Genomic DNA, 15,229 nt, shown 5'->3' with positions numbered 1-15,229 from the left:
GGAGTTTGAATAGGTGTAATCTTTCCCTCAAACAAAAAAGCTCATGTTTTTTGTACTTTTAGAAAATATAGGCTTTCATAAATGTTAATATTTTGAATTAATTGCTACGTGACCACAAATTCCTTAGTTTGAAAAATGCCAAACAAATAAATATTTGCATAAACCTATACTGTGCCCTTTTAAATATGTATCCTAGGGGAATTTAATATTTATCCTAATGACTTTGCAGTGTTTTAAAGTTAAAAAAAGTGTTTCGGAAAAAAGTCAAATGTTGTATTTTTTCAGCTTTTATCCTGGTGTATTACTAGACTTGATTCATAGATGGAAACTATTTCATCAATGTTATCAATGTAAGATGATTGTACTGTTGATAAGATAGAATCCTATTAAAATGAAATTATAATTTTCATTTCCAGCTTGCACCATACTGATTGTTATTAATTTGTCACTAAGCAGCAGCTTAAAATCTAATGAAATACTGTTGAATGAGTCTGAGTAACACAAATTGTAATCATAGGTATTACTTTAACAGGGTTTTAAAAAAGACAGGTTATTTTACTTTAACAGGGTTTTAAAAAAGACAGGTTAAGTTGGTACTGGTTTAATAACAAGGATTGTTTTTCTACACTGCAGTACTACACTGTTGAAAATCTCTTCTAGGTCCAATTTTTTCCTAGATTTCATGATGAAACTTCCCCAAGTCATTTTTATAAATGACTAGTGTAAGGTGTGGCAGAAGAGGGACAGGGTGCTAGGGCAGAAAAGGGCACATTGTATTGGGCTGTGAAGAAATTAAACATAATGTGTTCATTGAACTGATATTAGGTTTCAACCGCCAAATAAGTAAAATTTGTATGTATATAGATTGAATAAAAACAAATGATATATTTGACAGTCTTAAGCATTCAAATCTATGAAGCCAGTGACTGTCTTTGTGAGGGCAAAAAAGGTGCTGCCAAAAAAGCTCAGGGTCCAACACCCCACCGTAACTCTTAATGTTAAAACCTGATGTGTTTATTTTAGATAAATATTATTCCATTCTATCATTGTAGGAGTGCCTGATAAATGAGAGGTTGGAGACCGCAGCATCTTATCTCATCATTCTGCAGAACCTGGAGAAACCCATTGCCAGTAGACAAGTAAGTGTCTTGTACACTCTTAAATATCCCCCCCCCTTCTCCTTACTTTCCCAAAGCTTGAAAATGTATCTTAATTGTAGAAGGCTTGAGAGAGAAAGCATTCTTCTTTCTACTTAGAAAAACCGATAGCCAGTCGACAGCATTGTGATATTGATAGCTATATATCATATTAACAATACATTTTGTCCAATGAGATGGCAGAATCTCTCAAATTTTTCAATACTTTTATTTCAGTAATTTAGCTTCAGCTGTTATTGATTTTCGTCAGGTTAAGGAGTAGATATAAAAATGGCTGGCCCAGTTAGTGGGTTAGTGGGTAGTTTACACAATATATTATAGATCACCAAAAACTTTCTTAGTATGAACTTATACAAAATAAATGGTAATGGCATTACTTAAACAATTGAAACTACAGGGACAAGCCCAATATTCCAGAATGTAATCATAATCCTTTTGAAAGGCACAATGGTTTGATTTTAAGTCATTTTCTTCTTATTATTTTATTATTATACTATTCCAATAGATTTCTTGGAATTGCTTAACTATGATTTTTTATGCTTGTCTGTTCTGTTCTTCAAAGAAAAACATTTGAGGTATGGCCATAGATAGCCTTTGTGTATTCATCAGCTGAGCTTGGTGTTACTTTTTTTAATTACGTATTTCGTAGCACATGATGTTCTTTAGAATGCTCAGAGTCTTACATGATAGTCATTTTGTCATTCCAGCATGCAACGTTACTACTGGATTCAGCAGTGGAAAGCAACCAGTGGGACCTCGCCCAGGACATTGTGCGGTTCCTTAAATCCATTGACCCAAGTGACAACGACGCCTCCCCACCCCTCGCCTTTAACATGATGAGTCCAACCACGTACACAAGCACACCTGCCATGGAGCAGGACCATTTTACGTTCAGTAGCGTGAGCAATGTCAGTCGAATTCGGAGTTCCAGTGTCACAGCAGAGTCAATGGTCAGAGAGGCAAACAAAGAATCAGGAAAGAAGAAACTCTCGCATACTCTGTCAGACAACCAGTTCAATGCAAAGAAGTAAGCGATATATATATATTTACATTTTTACATTAATTTGCAGTTGAATGTATTGTACCTTTCATATTCAATCTCATGTAAGTGTAGGAAACAATTTTCATTCTGCTATGTTTACTATAGTTATTCACTTTTCAGGTTGATTTTTTGCTTTCATTGCTTTCTAAACACTGCAGACATAACTTATAGCAGCTATGATAAAAAACATGTTTTCCTTGATTTTAATTTATTAGCTAAACTTTACATATCTTTTGCCTGATTATTACTGCAAACTCAATTGTCAACAAGTTCCAAAATCAATATTCAGACGTTTGCAAGAAGTATGGGACACCTTACATGCATACAAATTTGTTTTGTTTTGTTTAAACCCAGGTCCCCCTCAAGTAAGCAGGTAAGCATTGAGGGTTCTACAGACCAGGTGTACATAGACTCCATTCTGTGTCGACATGCCCGTAAACTCCTGTCCTCAAACAGAATACGAGATTTGGGATACTTTGCCGCAAACATCAGGGACTTTGGCTTTGTCTCATGGCTTAGAAAAGAGAGGTATGTTTGCCAGGTTAAATTCTTGTAATTCAGTGTGCCTAAAGTTGTAAGATTATAATAACATTCAATATTTGATTTTATAGGATGGATATGAATTGCTGAATAACATTCACAAAGATTCCGGTTTCAACCAGTCAGGTTTCTCCAGAATAAACAGGAAATGAACTTTCATAAAAACGTGTGTTGTCAACAAACCATATTCAACTTTTGAACCATGACCTTTCCACAGGAAACACATGTTTGACATTTATAATTTTATTTAAAAAATGTGTTAATAAATGACATTTTTATGTAATTCTGGTTTCTATATACGGTAAGTTCAATATTTCACATCTGTACATGTAGGTTACGAACTGCAAAGGTGACTGACTTTGTGTGTGCTATTCGTGACCTTCACCACCAGTTTCATTGGCCGCTGCCTGTTCTCTCACTGTCTGCCTTTCAACAACTCAAGAGGAAGGCCTGTAAGTATTGGGGAAAAAATAATTATTATTCTATATTCTAGTAGTTTCTTCTATTCATGGTGAATATGAAGTTAATGTTCATGTTTAGTTTTCACCCTTTTTTTAGCTTGATTGTGATCAAGTAATGGTCTACAGTGTTTTTCTCACCAATTTGGGGCCAAAGTTTCACATTTTCAATTGAAAGAACATTTTTTTTTTTTTCAATTTGTTTTGAAAAAAAAGGGTTAAAGCAACAGATAACTGTGCACCAGATGATCAATTTGCAAGAAAAAAAAGAAAATTGTCGAAAACTGTCATAAACTTGGTGTTAATGTGTACAATGCATTGAAACTTACTAACTGAAGTACCACATAGTTTACAATTTATTTAAGTTTAGCAGTTATTTCATATTTTTCCATTAAAAAAGATTACTGGGTATGTCTACCTAGTAGAATTCATTCCTTATGCATGATTGGCTAGTCTGTGTTATCACGTGATATTACCGAGTTAGTGTATAGCTTAATTATGTCACCCGATTAGAGTAAGCCTTTGTAGCTAAATGGATACGACGCTGGACTGCATTTTTGGCGACACTGGTTTAAACCCGGTCTCCGACACAATGTTTTTTTTTACATTTTGGTACTTTTTTTTTTTTATGATATCAAAGCGTAACGCATTCTATTTAATAATTGTCCTGAGATTCGTTACAGAAAAAAAACTTTTTTTGGTGCCAATCTGGTGTACAGTCCCTTTAACTTATTTCATCAAAATATTGGACCCCCAAACCAGTCTTAGGCTAAATTGGAACTGAGGCATAGTTTCCGATCAGTAAGGCCCTAGCCCTTTTCCAAAAATGGTGAAAAAATAACTTTGTGTATATTTTTCTTGGAAGATAACCAGTATTGGTGTCTGTTTTAAGAGGCCTGAGAAGTTGCTCCTTGTTCTATGTTCTTTTGAATGCCTCAGTGACTTTATTACTCCATTGGCCAGGGTTTTTTTACAGTCCAACCAAAATGCTTGGATTCTAATCCTAAAATTTAGTGAAATCTAAGGTGGTTATGGAATACAGCCCCAGATCTTTTTATTTTGGCAAACTTAAGTTTGTAAATGCTTTATGCTCTAACTATAATATTAGCACAACAATCATTTCATGATTTAAAAAATACACATGTTTTACTTTTGGGAAACAAAAAATGGGGAAATGTTGACTCTTTTTGACATTGTTGTCATGTAAAAACTTGAATGATGACTATCACTAAAAGAAAATTGTGATATTTAAATGAAATTTGGTGTTAATGTTTTCAGATGCTATTTGTATGTAAAGAGCGTATAACCCTAGCATTAACATTTGTGAAGTTATATCCCTTGTAAAACTGAAAAACAACATGAGCGCTAGGCAGTGCTGTTGTTTTATCTTCACTCTCTCCTCCATTTGAAGTAAGTATAAGTTGTGTCACTTTAGGTCTTCTAAAGTTCAGGATTGAAGAATCAGGATTAAGAGCTTTTAACTCCAGAATATTGTACCTTTTTTTGCTTGGATGTTTGCATCCAAATAAGTAGGAGTTACCTTGAAATAAATATAAATTAGTTGGGTAGTGGGGGGTCTAGGCCCCTTAACCCTGCTTTTGGCTTGAGTCACTCCTACTCAAACAGATCTGTGGCTACTTCTCAATATTGACAATTGTCAGCTGTTAGAATTCCATGTAAAATGTGTTTCCAATTTTTTCTTAAGATTTAATGAAAAGCTTTTATCAAAATATGTTTCATTCATATAAACATAGACATTAGTTGAATTGTTTAACTATTATAAAATGCATAACTTAGAATTATAAAATGCATAACTTAGAAAATGAGGTGATATAAGTAGTGGTTTAGGTGTCCTCTCACCCAAGAGGTTGAGTGGGTTCAATCCTCAGCATGGACGGAATGGAGGGGTTTATCAACCTTGGGTTAGTTTGCAGTGATAACCTGTTACAAAAATGTCTATGACATGTTATTGACACACTTTAAAAAGAATACTAGGGCAGAACTTATATGACTGTAACACTCTGACATTTCCATTAACTGCACATCCACCATTTTGGTTTATTTTAGCTTTCTCATGTTGACATATTTACAACTCGATCAGTCGACCCAGAATTGAAATGCTAAAATAATACTGATATATACATCTTAAAATTCAACAACACAGAACAGTGTCAAAGCAGGTTTGCATAAGGTCATCCAAGCAGTATTTCCAGAGCTAATAACACTGCCAGATATATGCTTGGGCTTTTCTTTTCCAATACTGTGGGATTAAAGGGGTCCTTTTCAATGTCACTCTTATCCTTGTCCTTAGACACGCCTCAGTGATTCCATACAGTCTTTTTACAGTCAGTTATTTTTATAGTCAAATCAAAACTCTTGGATTCTACTCTTAAAATTAAGTGAAATATAAGATGGCTATTGATAACATCCCCAGGGCTCATCTTTTTCCCAATGTTGTGAGCTTAAAGGGCTTATGTATTTATTGCACAAGAACAATGTAAGCTTTTAAATGCATCTAGACATTAATGTTTATGCAAAGGCTTGAAAGAAACAATAATTAATTTTTCAGAAAAAAAAATAAAAAAAACTGTGAGGGATCTTTAATAATCGATATATTCTTTGGTTCTTAGACCCTTAACAAGGCTGGTATGGCATCGGAGAATGTTTTCTTCATTTTGATCTATACATTAACTCCCATATTTGAAATGGTAAGCAAAAGAAGGCAGAGCTAAACTGTGCAATTACAAATGTGTGGATAAATTACAGTCCTATTAACTTATACGCACACTAGTTATTGAACATTGTCCTTGACAACATGATACAGCACATTTACTTCATTTAAATCCTAGTTATTTGAATTATGCAATTCATGCTTTGCACTTGTGAATAATTTTAATATAATACAATAATTACTTTCACCACAGCTCAAAAGTCAAATAGTAAGGCAGGATTGTAAATTATCATATTGGTTGCTATTTTTACAATGCACCAGTCTGCTGACATTAAAATATAACCAGTTGTACTAGTAGATTACATTACACCAGTATTGGGGGTTAAAAATGAAACTACAGCATGAGACTGGTGAGGTTTGGACATAAAATGCATTCACTAAGATGACTGATATTTTTTTCATTATCACGAAGCCATGAAAAATGTTTATCACAGCTGTAAGCTGCCCATCTTTCATTCAGAATGCAGAGATAACGTGAACATTGCGTGAATGTAACTCAAAACAGTGAAAAAATGAATGTGTAAAACTTGAAGCTTTTAAAGTAACATTTTGTGAATCTTAAGATGGCAAATAAATGTTTAAAGCTGATTTTTCCAGATCTCTACCAAACAATAAAGCACGGCCATGTGAAAAAGTGTAGAATTTGATTTATTAGTTAGTTTTTCCAGAGCCATATGCATTAAATAAGATGTTAAATATTTTTTATTAAATAAATACATCAGATAACTTTAAATGTCAACAACAATGACCTTGACTGGTTGTCCGGTAGGCACGGTAATTAGCGCACTTCATCCTCACCAAGGCACCCTGGTTTGATTCCCAGCTTGGGTGCATGTGAGTTTGATTTGTGGTCACCAAGCCGGACAATTGGGTTTTCTCCAGGTACTCCATTTACCCCCACAACACAAGACCATTCTATCACACAACAGAACAAAGTGACTTAGTATAAGTAAATATCACTTGTCAAATCTAAAAAGTTTTAACTAACAACCTTTATTGCATTGTGAATTACAAATCATGACAACAAATGGTTAACAAGCTGTAAATTATTAGTAAGAGTTATTATCATTCATGTATGTCATCCTTGCTACTTCCCAGCTTAAGTTTGTACATTGTATGTACCATGTTCATTCCCCCTCCCCTAACACATCCCTCCAAATTTTTAATTGGTTTTTTATAAACATCACCAAACTTAATTATAAACATCACCGAACTTACATAAAGTTTTCATTAAAGAATTTCATTACGATTTACCGTTTACATCATATCTTTAATACTGTAATAATTGTTATTAACTAACTAACCATTGATTACTTCTGATCTGAGTAACTAAGTGGTAGGCCTACTTGTATAACATGTGAAAATAACATGATATACATGGAAAAGCATACAAGAAGATGAGCCCTTGACAGGCATGATTCTATAGAATAGAATACTGCTTAGGCTGACACGAGGAGGTGTTGGTATTAATTCATATACTTTTTTCATCAATGAGCAGTCTGAATTAATATGCAGTTCATTCTGTTTCCTACTTCTCTTTTCTTTTCCAGGATATCTGAAAAATATTAATATAGCTTTTGTATATAGATACATAAATAATGTAGATTGGTTAAATTTCACAGTGGTTTAATATTTGCCATTTTTCATGAATACATTATCATATCGCAAATCTAGAACCTAGCTTAATAAGAATTGACCAATGTTTTCTGCTAAAAAAATACTTGCCTTGCCAAGTTTAAACCTCGCCAAATTTGCAAAAACAAAAAAAATACTTAAAAAAAGGTAGTGAAGTTTAACCAATTTACAGTAATAGCATTTCATTTACGCACAGCTGCTTTTATTTTCCCAGTCTCCACATCAAGCTTGGCATCTCTGACCCTGCTGGACGACAATGCCCCTTTGAGCCCCGGTTTCTCCCGCCAAAACGCCACCCTCGTGCCCAAACCCAGCCCTGGCCCTGGCGGGAGTCAGAACAACCTTTACAAGGTTGACAGCTTCATCTCCAATGGAGTGTCTGATGAGATTATCCTGAAACCACAGCTGTTGAGAAGTAATGAGATATATCTGTTGTTATGACAAATGTTGTATCAATGGAATTTTATGATAAATATTTATTTATTTATTTATGAAATATAACAGACTTTTGTCTGAATAGATCAGTACTTTGTGACCGATTGCTTTCGGATTAAATCTGGATATTTCTGCATTTAAAGGTTAAAGCTGTTTGAAAAAGTGATGCATTTTTGAGTGTAAACATTGTGGATGTTACATCATCGTGGTGTTATTGTAATCTGGCTGATAGATCAAAACATAATGCAAAGTATCTAGAAGTGGAGGAAAATGGTACATGAAAACTACAAAATGGAAGGTTTCGAAAAAAAATCTGGTTCAGAATGGTAAATCTCGAAACCACGTGAGTCGCTGTTTGCTATTTTGGCTTTTTTTCTGATGAGTAATTTACCCTTGTTTCAGGTAGGGATAAATAAATTGATATGTAAACATTCTTTTGAGAGTTTTACATGTGCAGTATGAGATTGATATGGGAAAACAAAATCTATACGGCTGTGATGAGTCGCTTTAGAGGGTTACCTGCATATAAAAGAAGTTCCCAATTGATCTTTGAGCTGCGGTTAGTTCATAATGACCCTAAAACTTCTGAAATATTTAAAATTGCCGAGCAAATGTAAAGGTAGGGTAGAAAACTTTATACTATATATACATACATATACACTTATAGCAGAGGACAGCAGCCTGGCAACTCAAGAGATCTCAGACTCAAGCTCCCAGTTCGGGGATTTTGACGTGCTGGGTGACTCCACAAGCTCTCTTGATAGCTTATCTCCTGAGCTTGAGCTTTTATCTCAAGAAATCATCTCCAAGGGACCAGAACAATCTGAGCTTGAGCTAAGGTAAATTTCTAAAGTAGTTATATTTGATGTGCTTGGTCATTTAATGAGCTAGTTTGACAGCCTTTCGGCTAAGCTTGAGCTGTTATCTCAGGAGTTCATCTCTAATGGGAAAAACAAGATCAGCTTGAGCGTCAGGAATAAATTTCCTTAAAGCGTTATTTTCTGCCTATGTATTCAAAGTAAGTTAGAGAGATAATCATACATCATAAAATAAAATAAAAAGTAAAATGGCTTTCATGATATTCTAAGTGTCTTGAAAATATATAAAAAAAATAAGACAACTCCATACATCATAAGAGCAAATTTCAACTTTGTGTAATCTTTATCAGGTGAAAGCAGTGTCTTGTAAATTATTGAAAAATGCATGTCTAAAATGAAGATATCATGGAGATATAAATTTGAGTTTAAAGCAAATGTTTGCAGCACCGCCATTACATTTGACCAATATTTTACCATTTTACAGATATATGTTTCAAGTACTGCTAGAAGCAGAATGTTTGGAGTGGGCGTTGCTGGTTGCGATCGTGCTACGTGACTCCCTCGCTGTCGTACGTACGGTGAACACAGCCAGTATGACAGACACTCCCCTTGAGGTTGTGGCCAGCATGAGGGAAGGACTGTCGTACCTTGAGCTCTGGTCTGATACTGAATGGTATGTATCAAGAAGTGTTTACCATTTTTAGCTCTTTGTTTTGAAGAATGAGAAGGCTATACTACTTGCCTTAGCTGCATCAGCATCTGGTAAAAGTTCATTTAATTCACTTAATACTTTAAATAGTTGTTCTGGACCATCACTTAAGTGGCAAAGCGTCATATAGTTGAGCATGCTGTTCTAAGTCAGCTCTTGGTTTTTCTTATAAACTGCATTTCCTATTATTCAGTGGGAAAAGTTAATGTATGTTCAAGTCAGAATATCAAGTAGCTTTTTCAGTTCTTTCTCATAATAATGTATATTTAGTATTATGTATACCTGATATTGATAAGTATTTACACATCTTTTATTATGTTCTAAGTACAAATGTTAAAGAATCTTAAAGAATGATGTTGTATATTTCAGTGTTGGTTACAAGCCCTTTCTTCATGCAATTCGAGGTCAAATTCATATTCTTTCAAAGATCACAGAAACTGCCCCACCCACCTTAAAACTAAGCACTGACATGGACTCTTCCAACTGTTCAGTTGAGGAGGGGAATTTGTCACCGAGTGCAATGACCATGAGAGGGGAGAATGACACTCCTCATGATTTACCTTCACAGACAGTCGACCCTCCCAAACAGAGTGAATGTGCTGTGTCATGACATGGACCAGACTGTGATTAAGGGGAAGCAAGTCATTAATTATTTAAAACCTTCACAGGCCAGTGTGATATTTTTTCTGCAACTCTGGAGATTATCCGTAGTGGAGAAAGAATACAAAATGAAGATTTATTGCAATGGGAATTGATGGAAGTTGTTAGGAAAATTGCGTTGACCGACCCATGTAATTCCTGCCATAAAAAATGACTCTGGCAAATTTGCTGACAACTACAAAAGAGAATAAATGATATCATTCCAACATCGATATAGAGGCTTAAATATAATGCTGAAAGGGCTTTCAAGCAGTAGAAATGTTGTATGATGTGATTTGAGTATTTTGTTGGCATCATATGTAAATATATATCATAAATATGGTGAACAAATTGTTTTATTTTACTTTGTAAAAGGACAGTGTTTATTGATGTATAATCATTTTCTCAAAATATTTTGGCCAAATTTGGCAGTTTTGTGATTATACAGCTATTAATCGAACTTTGAGCAAAACATAACATTATACATAGTTATCAAACAAATATCAGATTACTTGTTTTTATGTTTTAAAATTGATTTCTTTGATAACAAATTATAATACTGGTACATTTGAAATCAACCTCGTAACGTAATTATGGATTTCACATATTTTTAAACTGTAAATAATCCAGAAGTTGTCTACGATACTTATGTATACATATATGTATGAACTTGTTTTAAAGATTATTTTGTTATTATTTCCTTCTGTGAAATGATATATGTTGTATTTAAATTGTAGAATAAATGTATGGCTAAATTAAAACAAAGACGAAATTAGGGAGAAATTTTCATGATTTTGATATGAATTGAAAACTTAATTTTCTTTTGACATATCACTTAAATATTTTTAGTTTTGTAATTATTCTAGAATAAAAACATTATAAAAACATTATTCAAAATTACATTTAATCATAAATCTGCGAGCAAGACATATCTCGCAAAATATGTTTGTTCGTATTCCACCTAGTACAATACGCCTTTACGTCGTGTCATAACAAGTATCTAGGGTCTAAGCCAGATTTTAAGAAAGGACAGGGTGCTGCAAAAGAGGGACAGGGTACAAAGGGAGAAAGGCCACATTGATTCAGGCTGTGAAGAGTTTGAACATTATGAATTTCACCAAATTTGTTAGAATTGTGTTTGAATGAAGAAATTTTAGGTTTAAACCACCAAATATTATAAGCTTGTACGTCTTTATAATCTTATTATAGGTTCTAACCAAATTTTTGTGACTAGTATTTAGTCTGAAGCATTTAATTCTATGAAGGCGGAAGGGAGCCCATGTTGGTCTCCATGAGGGTAGAAGGATGCTACCAAAAATGATCATAGTGCAGCACCCTTCCATAACTCTTTAGATAAAACCCTTAGTATCATTACGCTATTATAAAATGCCATAAAACAAAAAAATGCTGCATTTAAATGTAATTTATTATGTTTTAATGGGCTGATTGCTTAGAACTTTGTTAAAGTTAACAACATGATTAACAAGATGGTTGTTAACTTTTAACAATGATTGTTTTGATGATATGCTCCTACAATTAATAAAAACATGTAGAACTGAAACAGTTGTCTTTAACATTGTTAGATTTACTGTGGATCGTAAATTTGCACATCAATGTCCTAGAGTGATCAAGATTTGAAAGTTAATTATGATGGGGTTAACAACATTTTTAACTTTAACAAAGTTCTGAATAATTGGCCCAATGTTTTTTTTTAAGTTATTTAAACAAGTCTGAGTGATCTATATAATAAAAGGGTTATTAGTATTTTGTTTCTATCAGAAGTTGTATTCAACTCTAGTGGATCTCTGTAAACTCTGCAAAAATCCATGAAAATTGAATACAGCCTCCCAGATCAGAATACAGTACTTAATAACCATACAGAAGTCGCTCCGAGGATAGTCACAGTATTAAAATATAGCCAGTTTATGTATGCTGTAGTGTCTTTTTCTTTCCTTGATTCTAATGCGTTGGGTAATGATATTCCTCCTCTATTTTGTTGATAGTTATAATGTTTATTTACAAATAATTAATCATCAACTTGTTTTTATGATTTTGCAGCAAAAAGGAAACATTGTTGTTTTTATAATTGCTGTGTGGTGCTTAATTTGTTAATAATGAGCTGATTGATCAGAACTTTGCTAAGATTAACAACTTCATTAACAACATTGTTGTGAACTTTCAAATCCTTACTATGGACACACTTGCAGTAATTTTTACAAGCTGTGTCTTATTTAATTACATCAGCTCATCATTAATGTTTAACCTTTAAAAGTGAAAACCTTTAAAATGCCAATTGCATAAGCAATGTTGTTAACTTTGTCGAAGTTCTAAACAATTATGCTAATGAGACTACTTATATATTACCAAATTCCTGGGGCAAAAGTCATAAAACTTCTTAAATCATTTCCTTGCGTCACTTCCTTAATTTTAGTATAAAATGAAAAACTTATGAATTACCAAAATACATTATTTTCATTGACCTTATTGAAAAAAACATACTGTGATGGTTTAACCACTAATATATTTTTTTTTAATTTGACTGTAACTGAGTTAGGAATTGATGTAAGATATTTTATTAATACAGCCCCTGACCATTTTTTTCTCTTCTGTATAAGGCAAAATCAGTATTTTTTCTGTCTTTTGTTTTACCACAGAATGAAATAAAATGGGAAAGGTCCATACAAGGCCATAGCAACACCTTGAAATTGTAAAATACTGAATACAGTTTTGCAAGTCTCAAACAAAATACCACAGTGACCAAGGAAATGTGTAACTATATTTGTCCAAGTCATAAAACGTTATGAAAGAAATGGTTGTAATTAACCTTATAATTTTATTAAGACCTTGTTGACCTAAATGTTTTGATTTAGAGCTGAAAAGAGGTCATATAAATAGCAGTCATATATTAAGTGAATAGCGCTGTAATTATCGGCTACTTATAGCATGATTTAGCACTGCCTACTTGTTGTAGTTCCAATATGAAAGGTTGTGTAGTTTAAAACTTCTGACATGGTACAGATACATCTTATATTATTGGTACCATACTGAATGATTTATAACCCTATGCATTTAGTGCTTTTCACCAATTGTACATACATAGGCTTCATATTAGTCATCTGCCCTATTTGCGGTAAGAATTGATAAGTAAAAGAAAGAAAGAGTTTTAGCTATGTGCTTTCTTTCCTGGTCAATATCTGAGCACATCTTCTTTTCATAACAATAAGTTATAGTTATTGTCAGACACATACCATTGCTGACTTATCATTTAGAAGACCAGAAATAAATGCTAACTTTCTTAGTGTTCAGCGCAAAATGCCTATCAAATGCCCCTAAAATAGCCAGTGCAAATGCATGACCTTCTAAATAAGTCACTAAATTGAACCAAATATTGACTAAATGGAAACTTGGGGGCTGTTTTTGCTAGGTCAAGTAATCTGCTTAATGGATTATGTTTTCAAAATGCCATTGGTAGAGGCTTGAGCTTTACCACCAACCTTATTTAGTGGTCAACATTTTTTTTGTCCAATAAGAAGTTTTCTTTTACTTTTATTTCAGTAAATCAGAAGTCACCCGTAATGATTTAAGTCAAGTAAGGTGATAGATACAAAAGGTCGCTGGCCAATTAGATAATTAGTTTACACAAAAAAATGTAGACCACTAATTATTTTCAGCAAAAGTTGCTTTAAACCATTTATTTTTGTGAGTACATACTAAAAACCTTTTACCATTTATCTTAACATTGCCTTCAAGTCAGATTTAGTATAGATTACTAAAATTTATTTTGAGTGCATTTGTTAAACAGCTGGAAAGTGATAAGTTGGAAATTGTTGTTAAAAGTTTTATTTAGAATTATAAATTGTTTGTAGTGTAATTTTTTGTTCTAAACGTTGAACGTCTTGTTTTCCTTAGATTTTAGTATGTGTATAAATGCATCAATTTTTAAAATAAATTGCTACTCTCTATATATATTCTCAAATTCAGTTTAGTTGTTCAGGAGCTTCATATATATTATTTTTATAATTGAGTTGTCATGAGTTGTAAATAGTTTTTATCTTGGCATATTTTTAGGATGAAATCATTTTTTGACCATAATACATAATACAATTGTGCCAACAACAGCATGGAGTGCTGATAATATGGCTTGTGATGTGTTATATCATTTGAAACTTGTATATACACATTTGATGTATTGTTTGTATGCCATTGTACAAGAAGTGCTGAAAAGATAAAAAAAATAAAATGTCATATGTCTCGAATTTCTGTTTTTGTCTTGGATTATTAGAGGTTACAGAGCACTAATTGTAGAGGTTTTATGCTCATTTCTTTTAAATTAAACTCGGTATCCTTCATAAGAACCATTGTTTTTCGACATTTGTTCATCCTTTTGGGTATATTAAAACAATTGTATTAAAGGTGTGCACTCTTATTTGGGAGTAAGATTGCATCATTAAGAATGACATATGAGTCGCCATATAGACTGAGACAAATCTTTATTATTATACAGTCGAACCCTGATGGCTCGAACTCCTTGGGACCGGCGAAAATACCTCAAACCTCTGAAAATTTGAGCCAAGCGGGAAAACTTATGTTCAGTGTAAATAGATCGGTCCCTAACTTTCAATTCGAGCCAGCGAGAATTTCGAGCCAAGCGAGTTCGAGCCAACGAGGTTCGACTGTATCTTATTATTATTAATCTCGCTTTCGTGTACGACAATGGATATTACAAATTGAAAAAAAAAAATTACCATTCCAATGAAGGCAACAACCATTGTTCAATATAAAATAAAAAAAAAATCATATTTATTATTCAAATGAGTTTTGAATGGATTCTGTTATGGTGGCATCCCAAAAATGAAAGGAGGTTTTGAGTAAATATTCCTTTTATTGTATCGTAAATGTTATGTGGTTAATAGGAGATTCGATTTTGGAATAACATTAAGAACATTTCTCATAATTATGACCCAACTATTTAGTAGCCAAATGATCGATTCGACCTATAGTTTTAAGATCAAATTATTCAAATGTAAAGCGAAGTGCCACTGACGCATTTTACATGTATGTTGTA

General features: G+C 33.2%; 1 protein-coding gene across 1 annotated transcript in view; it reads left to right on the top strand.

Annotated features, from left to right (window-relative positions):
- LOC128213660 (guanine nucleotide exchange factor subunit RIC1-like) overlaps nucleotides 1-14,415 on the top strand; it is a 41,829-nt gene extending 27,414 nt beyond the window's left edge. The window contains exons 24-31 of the mRNA XM_052919659.1: nucleotides 1,053-1,139; nucleotides 1,865-2,184; nucleotides 2,554-2,727; nucleotides 3,073-3,191; nucleotides 7,778-7,978; nucleotides 8,666-8,837; nucleotides 9,301-9,489; nucleotides 9,895-14,415. Coding sequence (XP_052775619.1) covers nucleotides 1,053-1,139; nucleotides 1,865-2,184; nucleotides 2,554-2,727; nucleotides 3,073-3,191; nucleotides 7,778-7,978; nucleotides 8,666-8,837; nucleotides 9,301-9,489; nucleotides 9,895-10,135 — 1,503 coding nt within the window. The 3' untranslated portion in view covers nucleotides 10,136-14,415. The remainder of the gene's footprint in view (nucleotides 1-1,052; nucleotides 1,140-1,864; nucleotides 2,185-2,553; nucleotides 2,728-3,072; nucleotides 3,192-7,777; nucleotides 7,979-8,665; nucleotides 8,838-9,300; nucleotides 9,490-9,894) is intronic.
- The last annotated feature ends 814 nt before the right edge of the window (nucleotides 14,416-15,229 follow it).

Source organism: Mya arenaria, chromosome 13 (genome assembly GCF_026914265.1).
Source record: "Mya arenaria isolate MELC-2E11 chromosome 13, ASM2691426v1".
Lineage (NCBI taxonomy): Eukaryota > Metazoa > Mollusca > Bivalvia > Myida > Myidae > Mya > Mya arenaria.
The sequence above is the reverse complement of the archived record's forward strand: the minus strand, read 5'-3'. Positions and strand labels throughout refer to the sequence as shown.